This window comes from Mirounga angustirostris, unplaced genomic scaffold (genome assembly GCF_029215605.1).
Source record: "Mirounga angustirostris isolate CCGP_5_RB_7025 unplaced genomic scaffold, mMirAng1.0.hap1 SCAF_7, whole genome shotgun sequence".
Taxonomy (NCBI): Eukaryota; Metazoa; Chordata; class Mammalia; order Carnivora; family Phocidae; genus Mirounga; species Mirounga angustirostris.
The window spans coordinates 55,904,451-55,923,153 of NW_026991715.1; the positions used below are offsets into that span (position 1 = coordinate 55,904,451).

The following is an 18,703-nucleotide window of genomic DNA, read 5'->3' on the forward strand; positions in this document are numbered from 1 at the left end:
ATTTGTGCAGTGGAGTATTTCCTTCTGATTGTTTCAAATTAGAGTGTTGTTGGATGCTGGCTCCCCAAATAGCATCCCCACAGTCTGCTGGTGAGACAAAGCTGAGCTAACTGCCTAGCCCAGTAAGGGAGACCGCCTCCGTGGAGCCTCAGCAGCCTCTTCCCGGAGAGGGCAAGGTTGGAATTTACTGAGAAACTGAAGGTTGGTTTAATGATGGTCTTCTAATGCAGAGGATCGGTCATGCGTAATGCAGGGAGTTGGATTAGGATTGGATAAGGATCATGGTATAATAAAGATTGGTTTTAGGGCTTAAAAGGATGCTTTTTACAGGAGAATTGATGGGTCTTGAAGGAATGATGAACAGACTATCATTTGCCGTGGGTAGAGTCTCCTGGAGTAGTGAAATTATGTTAATGAAGACAGTGGAAAAGTAAAGTTAATGCAGACTGCCAGCTGTGTGGAGAAGTAGTTAGTTTTTGTCCTCAGTGTCCAAACTCCGAGAGAGTGAGCAGCTTTTGTTCACAGATTTTAGTCGAGGTTTCAGAGATGGAACTAAGAATGATAGATGCTCCAAATAGCAGCTGCAGTCATATCCCTAAAGCTCACTTTCATGGGTACTCATCAGGGGAAGAGCCCCCTTAGTCATATATTCATTCATTCATTCAATATGCAGGTATTTTTAGACACATACATGTGCCGGGCACTATATTGGGGTAGAAGACGGAAGGGGTCCCTCCCCTCTGGCTTTTCCTACAGTGCAATCCCGTGTACTTTAGACAGCTTTCCTATTACAGCTGCAGCCAATAACATTATTTAACCTGAGGGTATATGCAATTCACATTCTCACTGCATGCATTCCAGCAGATCTTGAGTGTTAGGATTTTCAGGTTTAGTTTGTGAAGATAAGATTTGCTTTAAGGTATGTCTTGATGTCTAGGGAGTTCATGGGCCCACCTTTTTTTTAATGTAAACAAATTTATTCTTTTCCACATTTCCAGTGTAATATTTATCATGAGCCAGCTGTGTTCCAGGCACTGAGTATTACAGTAGAAATACAGTTGTACAAACTATGTGCAAATAAGGCAATTTGAACATACACAAATAATGGATATTTTAACAGTTGCCATTCAACTCCACAAATACTGGATGACTTCAGTTTGTCAGATATTATGTTAGGTGTTGAGAATAATAAAACCCCTCAGCCTCTACAGTGATATACTCCATAATGTAAAAGTTGCAAACACCACTGTGAAAACTCAGATACACAGATTAACCAAGGGCCATGTGAAGAGGCCCAGGCTGAGCTGTTGAAGCAAAGCACTAAGGGGGTTTGCCAGCCCTGAAATAATCCCAGGAATCTAATAGATGCGCTAGAGCACCTCCGTGAAGTTGGAGAATGACCATGGTCTCAAGTTTTCTGGACATGGGAAACCCATTTCTTTCTTTCTTTCTTTTTTTTTTTTTAAATAATTGGGTTTTTGTTTTAGATTTTATTTATTTATTTGAGAGAGAGAGAATGAGAGAGAGAAAGAGCACATGAGAGGGGGGAGGGTCAGAGGGAGAAGCAGACTCCCTGCCGAGCAGGGAGCCCGATGCGGGACTCGATCCCAGGACTCCAGGATCATGACCTGAGCCGAAGGCAGTTGCTTAACTAACAGATCCACCCAGGTGCCCGGAAACCCATTTTGCCCTAGCTTCTCATCAGGGGAGGAGCACCTCTGCAGCTAAAGAGGGGAAACAGGGACTTGCTTACGGTTGTGGCCTCCGAGAGATTGCCCTCCTGAAGTAGCAGCATGTCCTTCAAGGGCAGCTGAATGCGCTTGTTTTTCCGGGCTGACTTTACTGCACAAGTGAAAGGCGATGTGAATGTGTGCTGTAGGGAGTAGAAAGAGCACTGTACCAGTGATGGGCGGACCTGGCTCCAGCACCTCCTGGCTACCTACATTTGGACACATCACTCAGCCTGTCCACAGCAGTAAAATGGGGGTGCCGGGGTGGCTCCATCACTTGAGTGTCCGTCTCTTGATCTCACTCAGTTCAGGTCTTGATCTCGGGGTTGTGAGTTCAAACCCCACGTTAAACACCTACTTAAAATAAGGTATTTGGATTAGATGCTTTTGATGGTTCCTTCCAGTTCTGACATTCTTGTTGTGTCTAAATCTATGGTATTATAGATAAAACATAAAAGACAAAGTTTGTAAATGAAGGAACTAATACAGTTTGTTTTTATTTTCAGTTTCTTTATGCAGAGAGTCTCTTCTACACCTGGCTATGAGATGGGGCTTACCTAAGCTCTCTCATTTCCTGTTGTGCCTCCCTGGGGGAGTTCAGGCTTTGTCTTTACCCAACAAAGAAGGTGCCACACCATTAGAATTAGCTTTACGAGCCGGTCACTCCAAGCTGGTTGAAGACATCACAAAGTGAGTTTGGCTACTTGATAGATTGATTCTCTCTTGATCTGTTCCTATATAAAGTGTTCCAAGTACTGTGGAAGAATTGAAATAACCAGACCACAAGTTAATGTTGGTTTCTGTTTTACCATTAGTTTTCATGTATAAAGTGCAGAGTACATGAACAGATTTTACAGATATATTTGGTATCAACATTTCATGGAGGGGTAGTTAGGGAAAAAATGTCTTGAAGGGCTTCGTAGGGGACTGTCAGGAAGAAAAAAGTTGGGAAATACTAGTCTAACCCCTACTTACATTTCAGGTGCCACCTTAAATAAGTGCTTCAGAAAGCCATCCATGTCAGGGTCTTTAATGATTATGATTAATTTACAATATGGTGATTAAAATTATTAATTCACAATATCAATCATAATTTATCATTTTAAATATAGTCATCATTTGTTACCTAGGTCTCCATCCTGTATCACTTGAGGGCTGAAATTATTTGTTTACCTACTGCAATATTTCTAGTACAGTTTCAGCCGATAACACTCATTGAAAGAATATAAATTTTTGTTGAATCAATAACAGACAAACCCTAAGATATGGTGTGGTTATTAGGATCTAGTGAAATAATGTAAAGGAAATAATAAAGTAAGGGAACTGTAAAGTTTGCTATGTTCATGATGATTATCAGCATTTTTAATGAATGAGGAATGGGTGGTTTATTACTTAGAATGGTTCAGATTGGTCATTCTTATGAAAAGGAGATTCATATATAGTGATTTCCTTGACTTAACAGGTGTTAAAAATAAATGGGAAAGTACCTTGAAAATTACAAAGTACTACATAAATATAAAATATCATCAGAGTATTATTGTATGGTGTGTCTTGATGGACTGGTTTTTCTTGTTTGACTCATGAAACTCAATGTAATTAATTTATGGTTTTATGGTACATAAATGGATATTGGAGTAGAAGTTAGAACTTTCTTCTACTTTGGTCACATGACCACCAACCAAGGGAAAAGCCCATCAAAAGGAATTGTCTTTTTCTTGGCTCTAACATGACCCCACTTGCTTTGCCCAAAACGCCAAGGCCGGCGTTACTCATTGACGTAGTCATTGTGGATGGTTCATTGTTAGATCACAGTCCTGGCTGACTTCATCTTGGGTAGCTTAGTACCTTAGTACCTTTCTACTAGGACTGGAAGATGATAATATGTTCCTTAAAAGTTTGCACATCTAACAGATCTATTCATGAATGGTATTAGAAGTAGACTGTCAGCTAAATTCTGAATATATGGTGAAGCTTCCATTTTCTAAATTAATAACAGTCTTTTGGCTCATGCTCAGAGTCCGTTTACTTCAGTGGCATGTTAGCATGGGGAGTTGTTTTCCAGAAGATTCTAGTAATTAATATCAAGAGTGTGGGGAGATGCCCCAAATCTTAAGAGTACAAGGATCTCTCTTTATTGTTCCAATCCTCGGAGATAGCATTTATTTGATTAAAAGTATGTTTTATATATATATATATTCATGAAGTGTATATTCATTAATTAAATGGGGTCATGTAAGAAGAGGAAAGAGCCATAGAGCTAGCACTGTGAAGTGAAGAATCTGGAAGCAATCGTAGGGATGTGACAACATGCTGAGGTGGGCTGCTCTCTGGAAGCACTAGCATTTTCCTCCTGATGCTCCTTCACTGTTGCAATTGCATGACCTTGGGAGCCATCCAGAATATTATACTAACTGCGAAGCCTACGTATAGCTAATAAATGTGCAACTGTTGTTGGCCAAAACAGAACAGAAAGTAAGTTTATTTTCAAGAATTTAGTTTGGGAATGTTGTTTCTTTGTTTATGGATGTTTTCAAGAATACAACAAGATCAAATGTATGCATGTTTTAATTTGCATGACAAAATGATTTACAACAGTGGACCAGTGTGCTATGAATATCCCACTTGTTTGTAACATCCAAACCTCACTGTGCTTCCTGGAGGTCATATCTGTTTTCCACTGTAATCACCTAATAAGCTGTTGGCTGCCAGCTAATTTGTTCTACCACATGTGACCCCGTTAAAGCAAGAGGCATCTTTTTGAATTAAAAAGAGAATGAAATATTGAGGTAAAATACTATGTTTAAAAGTCAGTAGTTTCATTAGTTTCTACAAATGATGGTAAAGTATGTAGTGTATGTGAATAGCTTCTCAATTGGCATCTTGTCTAGGTAGAAGAAGGTGGTTTTATTAGCATCTGTTTACATGATCTTACATACTTATTGTCAGTACATGGCTTTCATGGATCGTTTTGCCAGTTGGATTGGTAATAATGGGGGCAGTGAGGGTAGTGGGATCTTGGGGTTGATGTCTTGGAAACTGCCAGCGGTTTTGATTTGTGACATTTCAGTTTCCAGGGCAGACATTCTCCAGGCTTCTCCCGAGTGCAGCTCAGCGAACAAGCTTTCCTGAAGTATATTCACTCATCAGAGACACTGACCCTGACGCTGAACCACATAGCCGAGCATTTGTTGGAGGCAGATATTAAACTCTTCAGGAAATACTTTTGGGACAGAGCCTTTCTTCTCAAGGTGTGTGTGTCTCTTCATTCTGGTGTATAAAAACTCATACTCCTTGAGAGTACAGACTGCAAACTCATTATTTTGGGAACCGTGTTTTGGAGGATAGCACCTTTTTTTTTTTTTTTTTAAGATTTTATTTATTTATTTGTCAGAGGGAGAGCACAAGCAGGAGGAGCAGCTGGCAGAGCTGACAGAGGGAGAAGCAGACTCCCTGCTGAGCAAGGAACCGATGCGGGACTTGATCCCAGGACCCCAGGATCATGACCTGAGCCAAAGGCAGCCGCTTAACCAACTGAGCCACGCAGACATCCCCTTAGCTACATTTTTCAATCTTGTTTTAGTTCTCTTCTCATAACACGTTTTCCTGTTAATCAGAATGTTGAGAATTTAGTTCTAGGCTAAATTATTAGCCTATTAGGCTAAACTATTAGCCTGTTAATCAGAATGTTGAGAATTTAGTTCTTGGCTAAAATTAATAAGGCAACTAGGAAATTTAAGTGTCCTACAATTGCATCTAAATTTACTCAAAAGAATAAAAATTGTTTTGGGGTGCCTGGGTGGCTCAGTCAGTTAAGCGTCTGCCTTCAGCTCAGGTCATGATCCCAGCGTCCTGGGATCGAGCCCTGCATGGGGCTCCCTGCTCAGTGAGAAGCCTGCTTCTCCCTCTTTCTCTCCCACTCCCTCCTGCTTGTGTTCCCTCTCTCGCTCATTCTCTGTCAAATAAATAAAATCTTAAAGAAAAAAGAATAAAAATTGTTTTAACACACCCCATTTACAAAAAAAAAAGTATTTTCCTATTTCATTTTTGTTTTGTAATCAGGAAGCAGCATTCCCTGATGCCCTTTTCAGGTAGCCTGGGCAGTTAACCCTCCCCAAAATACTAGGGTGTCAGGGTTACTGCTGGCCCCAGGTAATCACGTGGGCCTTGAGCCTGCATGGTGAGACCTCTTAGGACCCTAGGCACTCAGGCTCCCATCTCCTTAGTGCCTCCCAGGACATACCTGGTCTGTTCTACCCTGTAATTCCATGATGGGTCCTCGAAAAGACAATACTGCCTCTTGAGGGTAAGGCGGGTGGGAGTTAACAGCTACGGAGGGTAGGTGAGTGGGCACTTCTTGTTTCCTGCCCCTCTGTGGTTTGGTTAACTGTGTATATTTTCATGTTTTTTTGTTGCTGTTGTTATCTGGCCTCAGGATGTTCTGAAATGGTCAAGAGCAAGGCGCTTGACACTGAGTTTAATTAATAATATGCCCATGAGGGTTCAGGGGTCTGGGCCATTTGCTGGGCTGCCTGCCCAAGTGTGCCCATGTGTTTGTTTGGGAACATGTGTGGATGCAGTCTTGGGCTGTTTCACTGTTTGGCACATCAATATATAATTCTGTGGCTCTTCATCGCTCACCGGCCGGGCAGTAACCATTTGAAAAGAAAATGCAGAGAGCTCCAGGAGGGCACTTTTTCTCTGAGGCCCCCAGCTTGCTCTCAGCCAGGGCAGCCTGCACCAGCATATGCTGGCTTGCAGAGCAAGGCCCGTGCACATCCTGGGTCTTCCTTGTGATGGGGATCCTGCCCCCCGGACCCTGTGTTCTTTGGCATGGGGAGGGGTTTCTCAGGATGGGCACCTGCAGAAACAGTGACTCTTGTTTACAGTTTCAAGATTTTCTGTTCTTCTGTCCCTTTTTGGTTCATGCATTATGTTCCTGAGGACCTTCTGGTTGTGATGTGGGGAAGTAGTAGAAGATTCATGGCGGGGACGTTTGCAACCCATGCCTCTTGGTTCCCCCAGTGGCTGTCCTCCTCTTCCTGGGGTGCTGCCTGAGTGTACTCCAAGCAGCTTTACCCACCCTGTCTTTCCAGACCTCTCCAGACTGTCTGGCCTGTCCCAGCTCCCAGACCTATGTTTGTGATTTCCATCTCCTTGTCGCATATCTGAAGCCTCCGATTGTTTTCATTGATTTTTTTTTTTTTTCTTTCTTAGGTTCTTGAAGATCAAGAAGCCAGGCCAGAGGAAAGACAAGACATGCCATCCAGTGCTGCAGAAACTGAAGAAGGTACCCAAGCTCCTTCCCTGCACTGAGCAACCCAGAAAGTGCTCAGGACTAACAAGTTAACTGGTGGTTGAAGTGGGTAGTGAAGTGCAACAGGGACCAAGGGCCTCACAGACAGGATCGGGGTTGTGGGATACAAGGACGCTGGTTCCTCTGACAGTGTCAAACAATGTAATCCGCTTTCACTTTTTATTCAATTAGCATTTACGGAGTGCTCTTGGCTAGGCCCTGGGCCAGCTTCTGCCACCATCCTGAACTTAAGGGTACTCTTCTGATTCAGTGTGTTTCTTCTAGGCTGTCCTTCATCAGTCCCTGGTCCCTCAGCTTGTTCCACCTTTGTGGAGCCCTGCTCTGCCCTGGGCTAGTCAGTCTTAAAGGGGATGGAGATGACCACTGGCATGCAGGGCTGAAGGCAGGGGATGCTGGATGTTCATCAGGGTGCAGGAACCTCTGCACCTCAGGGTGCAGACAGTCATACCCAATCCAGGTTGTCCCGCACAGCTGTTGACAGTCCTACGTATCTACTTGTGGGAGTCCACAGCAAGAGGTATATTCTTAATAATGCATTATTGAGGGATGCCTGGGTGGCTCAGTCGGTTAAGCATCTGCCTTCAGCTCAGGGCATGATCTCAGGGTCCTGGGATTGAGTCCTGCATCAGGCTCCCTGCTCAGCAGGCAGCCTGCTTCTCCCTCTGCCTGCCACTCCCCCTGCTTGTGCTCTCTCTCTCTGCCAAATAAGTAAATTAAAAAAAAATCTTTAAAAAAATAATGCACCTGCAGGAATCCTGTACTCTATTTTCTCCAATGTGGCAGTTTATCTGGGCATACATGCTTCTACTTCATTTCATTTCAGGTTTTTTTCCCTTTTTCCATATTCAAATAAGTCGATCTGTTAGCAAGTCTTCATGATCGACGCAAGTTTTGATTCTGGGGAGCATTCTTACCTTTTTTCTTAAATAGTCCTGACTTCTTGAACAGATTCTGATTTCATGTTTTGTTTTTCATTTTTATCCCAAATCTTAGTAGTTGTAGGAATCTGACTTTGTCATTATGTCTTGTAAGGTAGTTAGGGCAACAATTTATGTATTGAAATACGTATTATCTGATTATCCATTCTTTCCTTTTCCTTTATATTTTAGAATATTTTTTATTTCTTGAAATTATGCATGAGGATAAGGTTATACATAATAAAGCATGGTTACATTATCCAATTTCAAGAGAGTGGAGGGACATTACAAAACATCTGTTACATGTAAAGGGACAATAGTCTGATAGGGCTGAGAACCACCATGCTGGATGCTGGGGTTAGGGAGAAAAGATAGGACAAGACCCTTGCCCCGAAGCCACCAAAGTTGACTGCTGGTGAATAGTTTGATTCTGCTTATATTTGGCAACATAGACTGAGTTGCATTTCACTTACTTGTCAGGTAGTAAAATCTTAAACTCTTGGCCCCCATGTTTGTTAAAAAGTAGTCTTGGATAAGGAAGGTTTGTAGCAAGTTGTTGGAAGTCTGTGAGTCCCATCCATATTGTACACACTCCTGGGTTAAGCTCAGCAGCTGGGCTTGCTGTTCAAGCTGGACGTGCTTGGGCCCCCATGGAGTTGCCCTCACATGTGTGTTCTGTAGATGACGTGCTGGAGGCTCTGAGGGGGCAGTGGGTCCTGCCTGCCTAAGGAGGCCGTGGGTTACTTTATGCTTTCTCCTAAAGACCTGTAGGAGGAAACTCTTTCTGGTTTCATGTCAGGAATGCTGGCTTCTCCTGAACATTTGGCTCGCTTTTATTGCTCTACCTATAACTTACAAGGTGTTTTTCTTGTAGCTGGTTAACAAAAACAAAAACTTGGTGCTAAGTTTCTGACCTGGAAATGTGTAGTGTACTGTTAACTGCATTTTTGTGTCCTTTTGTGCCCTTATATTTGTCCTTGCTTTTTTTCTTGTGATTTTTACTTGTGTATTTTGTGTATTTTCTTCCCTTCTAATTCACCTTTAAACTAATTTAGAGCAAAGTAGGGTCTGAATAAGTGTTTAAATTCTTGCCCTTAAGGGGCTGACAGTTGAGGTTGGGGCAGAAAAATGAGCTGCCCCAGCCCATTATGATAAGTGCAGTAGGAGTCATATGCAAATAATGCTGTGAGAAATCTGTGGCTTGTGATGGTGGAGTGGTCAGGGAAAGCTTTCTGGAGGAGGTGACCCTGGAGCTATGATAGAATGGAGGGAAAGAAATTCCAGATAAGGAAATGTACGCAATACAGAGTTCTGGATCACATGATGAATTGAGGGAAATGAAGATCATTTTGTAGTCCTGTTGATTAGGGGTGTGTGGGGCGTGTGTATGTGTGGGGGGAGGGCACGTGTGTGTTGTCAGTAACACAGGCTTGAGAGGGAGGCATATTGACCTGGCTTGTACACAAGGCAAGGAATTGGAACTCCACCCTGACAGCTGTGGGAGCTGTTTCAAGCAAAAGCAAATTAGGTTAGATTATTACTTTCGAAAGGTCGCTGTGAGAATGTGGAGAGTGCATTGGAGGGTTTGGTGGGGGGTGGGGGGGATGGAGGGGCACTGCTGTAAGTAATACAGAAGAGGGTCTGCACCACAGCAGTGTAATGATCGTGGAGAGGTGGGGACAGATGGGTACTGCCCTGAAGGTGGAAGATGTCAGGTGGGTGTCAATGGTGAGGGAGAAGGGCGATTCCTCCAGGCCTTGTGTGTTCCTAACTGGGTTAGACCTTACAGGAAGCAGGATCATGACAAAAAAAAGTACCTCATTTTAGATGGGTTGAGTTTGATGGGTCTAGGAGCAGCCAAGGTAATACACCTGTGGTCATGCAAGCAGTAAGCAAAAGATAGAAACTCAAGTGCTCTAACTTCAAATCATTAGTGTGTAATGTATTGTATAGACCTTCTAGGCAATGCTTTGATTTGTATATTCTTGGGGGACATATTAGAAACTGTTCGCAGGTTCCAGCAGGGGGCAGTATTCAACTAAAGTGGAACTGCTCCGTTTTTGTCCATTCATAAAGCTCTAGGCAACTCAACTGGAAAAACAACGCATTTTGAATGTCAAAGTCTGCTTCCCCCCCTTCTTCTTTAAACCCCAAAGGGGAACTTTCCATTTGTGACCTACTAGAAGATTCTTAAGAGATCATGTTTTTGTGTTCCTCCAGGGGCAGTGAGTGGAGTGGGAGGCCCTAAGCTTGTATCTGCAGCTGCCATCGATTAAAAGATGAGAGCGTTATCCTGGAGATGGGCTTTACTGTCCCCGTTAGTGTGATAAATGGTGTCATTATTGTCTGTGAGCCAATTATGTTTCCATAGTTTCGTAACTGTAATCATACTCCCAGAATGATGGGAAGTTACTCCAAATGAACGAAATGGCCAAAAAATCTTCTCATTTTTAATTCACTCAAATGAACAAGCTAATTATTAGTATTAATCCACCAACCAACTCTTTTGTCCCTTGCCTTCTTTGTTCCTACTATTCTAGGATTTCCTGAAGAGCATTGTTCAAAACCCCAATCTTGGAAGATGCTTTGAAAAATAAGGATTCTTTGACCAAATAAGTTAAAGATGCAGTCTCTGGGGCCATAAAACAAACAGAACCACCGCAATACCCCTGACCATTACATGACTCCATTTCATTTTATATTCTTCTGTAGTTAAAAACCAAACCAAAACCCTATGTGATTTGCTGTCTCAGCTTCTGTGTTAATAGTCCCTTATTCTTTTGGTTTCTCTGCATTAATTATGTTCCACATTTTCATTAACAAGGAAATGGGGAGTTGGGACTGGAGCATAACTTGTAGTCACACAAGACAGGGGGCAGAATCCTTTTCTGCAGGGCTGAAGCGGGAGTTTCCCCGCAGGGCAGAGAGGCTTCCTCTTCATGAGCCCCATGAGAAAGGCGGGAGAGTCTGTGGATCCAGGCACAAGGCACAGCCTAGGCAGGCAGTTGAGAATCCTGCAGGTTCATCGACTTACCCATTCGGTGAATGTTTGAGTGCTCACTTGCTGACAGGCAGGGTTCTAACCACTGGTGACATAGCAGTAACCAAAAAAGCAAAGGGAAAAACCCTGATCTCGAGGAATTTACTGTTCTATAACTGCCCTCCAGTATTTGTGGGATGCCAGGCACCATTCTAGGTGCTGGGAATGCAATTGTGAGCTGAGCAAAGTTGGGACATTCATGGCGTGCACTTGCCAGTGGTCACTGAGAGGGACACCTCCGGGTGTCAGGAGTGTTTTCCCCATTTTATGGCAGCACAGAGAGATCACGTAACTTGTCTGAGGTGAGACAGCTTGCCCAGGCAGTCAGAAGGCCAGGCAGGTGCATTCTCTTACCTCTCACACTGTAGACTATCCACCGCCCTTCGGTAATAGCACACTTAGCTATGTAGTCTTGGGGCTGCTGGTGGAGAGTCCTCTCCAGCATTTGTGTGATGGTGAAGTGCAAAATTGGAATCATTGCCTTGAAATGAGCTTTCTTCCACATGGCTGACCTGTCTCATAAAGTTCTTACAAGGAAGATTTATGACCCACGTGCACAGGCATGTCTCAATGACACACAGCAGCTACGGGCAGACTCTGCTAAAACCTCAGCTCTGTCATGATCTGGCTTCTGAACATCGTGCGGGTTATTCAGCTGTGTTTCCTTTTTTGCAAAATGGTGGAGTTGGGCGTATCATTTAATACTTCATGGTGAGGCTTAAATGAGAAAATACAGATGGAGCCCTTGGACTAGTGTCTGACCTTCGATGCTTAGCCATTGGGAAGCATCATAGCAAAGCTAGCTTATTATAAGTGCAAGTTGTAACATATGCTAGGCTGGATTTAGTGGTAATCATGCATGTGTTGGGATACCAAGACGAGGCTCTTCCTGTCACAGTAACGAGGTGAGCAGATTGTTTTGTTTGAACGTTCTTTAGATGAGGATGCAGCCCTTCTCTGTGTGCTCTGGGTGAGTGAAATGTGAAAGAGGGCGTTGCGTGGTTGGGTGGGGGATTCTCCTTCTTTGAGTATCTCCTATGAGTTATTGGGAAAACAAGAGGGCTTTTATCTATGCAAGATTTCCTTTCCAAGATTCTTCATTTATTAAATATTGTAACTGAATGCTTTTTTAAGAAGTGTTGAATATGGTTTCAATGTCTGTCAAGATACAGGTCATTTACACCAGGATGGCTGGGACTTGAGGTGTTGGGGATTTCAGGACAGCAATTAGGCTGTTCTGTGGGGATGGTTACTCAGTTGAACACAGAGTTCTTATCTTAACCCCAGTATGGAGTATCCATCCAAGGACTTGATCAGCGTTGTTCACCTGAATGTCAAGTATTTTGGCATTTTTGAGACAATACAGATCATACCAAGGGAATGTACTTTCCAGCCCTGGGAATTGATTTGTAATTGTTCATTTCATCTTACAGAGCAGCTCAGCCTTTTCTGTGCTTCCTTGAGAGGCTGACTTTGCCAATCTACTTTCTCTTCCTGCCCACAGGAGAGAGTGAATTTCATCATCAAAGGGCCAAGGATAAAAATAGGATATCAAGTTAATATGATGCTCATTTTATTTATTATTATAATACTAGTATTTTCTCACACATGAAGAAAAATTCTCCTCCTTGCCTCCCCAGTTTATCAGAAGAATCTCAGTTTGAGCTGGAAAGAATCTCAGATTCTTCAGAACTCACCTAGATGTAACAGACTGTTCAGATGGGCTATGGATACTGGTTCCAGCTGGGTCAGATCAGCTGGGTAGAGGCAAGGACTAGCATTAATGGAGCCTGATTGTATCAGGAGTCTAATACACTTGAAATAAGCTTAAGTTGAAAATATATATATAGCTTAAGAGTTTCTTTCCTGAGTTGAAATAGAATCTAAGTGGGAAGTCAGAGGGCCAGAAAAGTATTCACAAGACAAAATTGAATGTTGTTTATAGCTTTCAAGTATGACTTGCCTCATTTTACTCAAGCAGTTGAATAAATCAGGCAAATTACATCATGACCTCAGCGTGAGATGTCATGATTTAGAGCTTCTGCTTATGTGATAGTTGCAACCAGAGTTTTGGGCTGAGCGTATCTTTTTTTCTCCCCCACGAGTAAGTTCCTCACTTTTTGAGACTTTATGGGGAGTGGGCAAATGCATACTGGAGATGTAAACAAAACAAAACAAACCGAAAATGATATTGTAAAAACATATTAAGCATAGTTACTGTATGACCCAGTAATGACACTCCTAGATAGAGTGAAAACCTCCATCTCCATAATAACATGTATGCTAGTGTTCATAGCAGCATTATTCGTAACTGCCAAAAGGCGGGAGCAACCTAAACGTCCATCAGGAGTGGATATACAAAATGTGGTCCATCCATACAGTGGAATGGCATTTGGCAATAAAAAGGAATGTACTACTGATAGATTACAACATGAACAAACCTTAAAAATATTACATTCTGTGAGAGAATCCCCATACAAAAGACCATATATTGTGCGATGCCATTTATATGAAATATCCAGAACAGACAAATCCATTAAGACAGAATGAAGATTGGTGGTTGCCTTCGGGGTTGGGGGGCGGGGCAGTTAGGGAGAAATGGGTAGTGAATGCTAATGGGTAGAGGGTTTCTTATTGGGGGTAATGAAAATGTTCTCAAATTGTGCTAATTGCAAAACATTGAATATGTCAAAAATAATTGAATTGTATACTTAAAATGGGTAATTAGCATGATATTATACCTTAAAGCTGTTAAAAACATGCATGTAGAGAAGAAGTATATTCTAAAACATTAACAGTGGTTTTCTTTTGCTTTTTAATTATTTTTTGTGGCTCAAAAAAGTGTCACAAGTAATTTAAAGTATGTAAAAACAGATGTCAAAATCTTTTTGAAAGGATGTAGAGTGCAAATATGAAAATTATATTGTAAATACATTTGGAGCTGCTTTAGGGTAGGAATTTCTTCTTTCACCTTGATGTCCTCTCCCTGGCTGATCCTGTGGCTCAACAATGCTTGTTCACTTGAATGGACTGTTGGGGCTCACAGACTAATGGGGCTTATGCTCATATTTTTATAGATAATTGCCTGATCCTTTCTCCCAATCCATATTTATACTGGGAAGTCCAAAAGGTAGTTTTTACTAGTATCCCCACTTTTAGGAAAAAATGGAGTAATTGAGATACCGAAACAAAAGGGCACAGTATTAAGATAGTCTGTGAGTTAAGAGTAGGAGAGTTTCTCAAATTTGTTCCCTCTGCCATTTTAGTTCTCTGGGATTTGTGAATTGGACATACACACTAGGATAAAACACTGAAGTGATAAATTGAAGCAAAGTTGTTAGAAGGGAAACACCAGTGCATAAACTGGAAAGAAAAGGGTGATTTTGGGGCTTAGCTAGAGGGGTGGGAGGAAGCAAAGGGAAAAGCACTCATCTGTCTGCTCAATCTGGCAGTTCAGAAGTTATGATAAACAGTGCTGGTATTCAAAGTGTTTCAATTAGTATTTCAAAAAAGTGAACAACTTCCCCTTCCCTGTCCTGACCTAGAGCTTGCCTAATGATCCAGTACATCTCGTCAGCTATTTTGGGCCACCAGATTGAGGTGGAGGAGAGAAGCATTTATTCAGTGCCTTTAACAGGACAGGCACTCGCTTGGCACTGGGGATTCAAGGGTTGGGCCAAAATCAATTTGGACCCGGCCTTCCCAGAACTCAGTCTGTTGAGAGAAGAGGATCCATTCAAAGACTCTGCACCACTCTACTTTGGGCCTTTGTGGGGGAGGCAGCGTGAGCTGAGAGCATGACCCTCGTTTTTCAGTTGTACTTGTGATGATGCCCTGCCAATCTAACCCAGTTGTGAACTTGATTGTGGACAGTTGAACCTGAACCAAGAATGAAGCAGCAGTAGTTGTCTGGCTGGCTCTGATCATGATTTTTTTTTTTTTTTTTTTTTTTGCCTCCTTCCTGGGAGGAGTCAGATGACACAGCAAAGGGTAGTTAAAGGAGAATACTGATCGTCCTGTATTTTCAGTGTAAGCTTTTGCTTTGCCTAAGTGCAGCCTCTGTGGTCCCATTTTTCAAAAGGGGGCAATAAGACTTAACACAGAGTTGAGATCTATTAGGCTAATTTGTTTCTTAACAAAACACTGGTAGTCATCTTAGAGCTGCCTAACCCTGTTGTTTGAAAACCCTGTTTGCTGGTACGGTGTCGCTGGTGAACATGAATATTAGAGATTGTTTATTGTTCCATTATAGTTTGGCAATAAGAGAACATGTTTATTAAGTTTGGTAAATCGGATTTAGAGGGGATAATCCTTCTGCGTGGGCCGTGCAGGCAAGATTAATAGGCCTTTAAAAGTTACTGATATCATTATCCGCTGCAGGTTGCCATGGCAATGTGTGGTTTGATCACACTATGCCATTGGTGTTACAGAGGAGTGAGTGTAAAAGGACCCTAGTCATTTAGCAGAAACTCTCCTGGAGCAATTTGATTAAACTCCGGTCGAATGAGTGCCAAATTCTTCAGAAGCTCTAGGATGTAGCTGTGTATTGTCCCAGATTAATTAAAGATACGTTATTATTCTTTTTAAACAGTTGTTTTTTTTTTTTTTTAAGATTTTATTTATTTATCTGACAGAGAGACAGGAGAGAGGGAACACAAGTAGGGGGAGTGGGAGAGGGAGAAGCAGGCTTCCCGCTGAGCGGGGCCCCGATGCGGGGCTCGATCCCAGGACCTTGGGATCATGACCTGAGCCGAAGGCAGCCACTTAACCGACTGAGCCACCCAGGCACCCCGTAAAGATACGTTATTATTCTGAATCTATACACTGTCACAAATATTTTTAATAATGTTTGCATAAAGATTTTATAACTTTGGAAGCTATTTTTATTTTATTTATTTTATTTATTTATTTATTTATTTTTTAAGATTTTATTTATTTATTTGAGACAGAGAGAATGAGAGGGAGAGAGCACATGAGAGGGGGGAGGGTCAGAGGGAGAAGCAGACTCCCTGCTGAGCAGGGAGCCCGATGCGGGACTTGATCCCGGGACTCCAGGACCATGACCTGAGCCGAAGGCAGTCGCTTAACCAACTGAGCCACCCAGGCGCCCTGGAAGCTATTTTTAAACTGATGAAGTACAAATTTTATAAACACTTGTCTCTTTTAATAAAGTTTGTGGTAGTGGCATTAATTAGATTATACCTGAAACAAAAGAAAAATGCAGTAGATAATAAGGAAAACTGTAGGCTGACGGTGTGCAAACAGTGAAATTTTGAGAGTGGCAGGAAGCTGGAATCTGAACACACTCACCATGATGACCCAGCTTCTGTTACTGCAAGCTGGGTTTTCTCAGATGCTGTGGCCTTCTGCATTAGTACGATCTTGAACAAAATGCGTGCTATTCCTTTTCATCAACCACCCTAGGTACATAATTCTTTAGAAATGCAGAATCCTAGGGCGCCTGGGTGGCTCAGTTGGTTAAGCGACTGCCTTCGGCTCAGGTCATGGTCCTGGAGTCCCGGGATCGAGTCCCGCATAGGGCTCCCTGCTCGGCAGGGAGTCTGCTTCTCCCTCTGACCCTCCCCCCTCTCATGCTCTCTGTCTCTCATTCTCTCGCGCGCAAATAAATAAAATCTTAAAAAAAAAAAAAGATTCCGCTGGGGCGCCTGGGTGGCTCAGTTGGTTGAGCAACTGCCTTCGGCTCAGGTCATGATCCTGGAGTCCCGGGATCGAGTCCTGCATCGGGCTCCCTGCTCGGCGGGGGGTCTGCTTCTCCCTCTCCCGCTCCCCCTCTTGTGCTCTTTCTCTCTCACTCAAATAAATAAATAAAATCTTAAAAAAAAAAAAAAGAAAGAAAGAAAGAAATGCAGAATCCTAAATTCGAGAGCGTACGGTCTGAAACCGTTTTAAAGGAATATTTTACAATAACAACATAAAAACGTGTGCGACTCTCTTGATATCTAGGCAGAAGTGTCTATGAAACTTGGGTTCTCGTTACCCTCCCTTCCTTCAGCAAATGGTGCTCTTTCGCCCACGTCGCCAACTTTGAGAGTCCGGGCTTGTGTGTTTCAAAACAAAATCCGTCGTAGTTTCTATAGGTGCTGCCCATCACTTTCTGCGTCTGTGCACTGGGGCAGAAAGCTTTATGTTAGGGTTTTGGATTTGGGCACTTGAGCAGCCAGCTTTTGAAGGGCGAAGCCGGCTCACCTTGGCATTCCCAGGGCCGACCGTGTTGTTGTGCAGACGTTACCGTGCTGCCACCTGGAGGCCCCGTGGGGGTTGTGCATTTAAAGGTAGGTTGGGGGTGCCAGAGAGCAAAAGCCGCCCAGGCTGGGTGTCCGCGCGTCCTTGACCCCTGTTGATGTCAGTTGACATGACCACGTGAAACTGAAGGTATTATCGCTTCATTTTAAACTATGGGGCCAAGAGGGATTATGGAGTCAAGAGACTAAACTACTGTGGAGTATAAATATCTCATTAATTGTTAGTAAATGCAAAGTTTCTATTACGCATATTTTATTTTATTTATTTATTTATTTATTTTTAAAAGATTTTATTTATTTATTTGAGAGAGAGAGAATGAGAGAGAGCACATGAGAGGGGGGAGGGTCAGAGGGAGAAGCAGACTCCCTGCCGAGCAGGGAGCCCGATGCGGGACTCGATCCCGGGACTCCAGGATCATGACCTGAGCCGAAGGCAGTCGCTTAACCAACTGAGCCACCCAGGCAACCTTATTTTCTTTTTTAAAAACTTATTTATTTTAGAGAGAGAGTAAGCATGTGGGTGGGGGAGGGGCAGAGGAGAGGAGAGAGAAAGAATCCTAAAGCAGAATCCCTGCTGAGCATGGAGCCTGCCATGGGGCTGGATCTCACGACCCTGAGGTCAGGAATTGAGCTGAAATCAAGAGTTGGCCACCCAACCAACTGAGCCACCCAGGTGCCCCTAGATATGTGTTTGTATTTGTCTTTTTTTTTTTTTAAAGATTTTATTTATTTATTTATTTGAGAGAGAGAATGAGAGAGAGAGAGAGCACATGAGAGGGGGGAGGGTCAGAGGGAGAAGCAGACTCCCCGCTGAGCAGGGAGCCCGATGCGGGACTCCATCCCGGGACTCCAGGATCATGACCTGAGCTGAAGGCAGTCGCTTAACCAACTGAGCCACCCAGGCGCCCCTATTACGCATATTTTAAAAAGCCCATCAGGACAGTGAGGAAGTTGACTTCTCTGCTCTATCCTTGCCTTACTCTGATTTGTCAGGAAAGTACCTTATACTTTTTCTAAGCCAGAACATGAATGAACCTCCTAGCTTCCGTGCCTGGCAATAAGAGGAGCTTGAATAAATCCACCTGGAGGTGTGAAGCCTCCGGTGACTTCAGTTAATGGGCTGGCAAAGTGGAGCGAGGACTGTCTAGGTAAACTAGTGGGGTTTCCCCAGAATCGGCATCAGGCAGGGCAGCTGAGGGAGTCCAGAGGAGGCCTTGGGCCCACAAGAGTGTATATTCCTACATTGTTGCTGAAGTTTCTTAACTACCTGCCCTTGCTAGGAGTGTCCATCGCTTATTTTCCCCAGGCCCAAGTCTGCTTTTGGTGGTTATATATTAACAATAGTGGCTCTTGTTTACGGGCAACTGAGTGGGAAGAGAACCAGTCAAGACCCAGAGGAAAATACCCCTTAAATGTTTAACTTAGAACATCCTGACCAC

At 43.1% G+C, this 18,703-nt stretch overlaps 1 protein-coding gene across 11 annotated transcripts in view; it reads left to right on the plus strand.

Annotated features, from left to right (window-relative positions):
- The window catches only part of ARHGEF28 (Rho guanine nucleotide exchange factor 28), a 314,565-nt gene that overhangs the window by 158,994 nt on the left and 136,868 nt on the right, over positions 1-18,703 (plus strand). For all 11 annotated transcript variants that reach the window (XR_010413099.1, XM_045896431.3, XM_064596234.1 and 8 more), the window contains 3 exons: positions 2,237-2,420; positions 4,798-4,978; positions 6,945-7,017. Coding sequence is in view for 10 of the 11 variants with exons in the window: in XM_045896431.3 (XP_045752387.2) it covers positions 2,237-2,420; positions 4,798-4,978; positions 6,945-7,017 (438 nt within the window). In the remaining variant the exon portion in view is untranslated. The remainder of the gene's footprint in view (positions 1-2,236; positions 2,421-4,797; positions 4,979-6,944; positions 7,018-18,703) is intronic.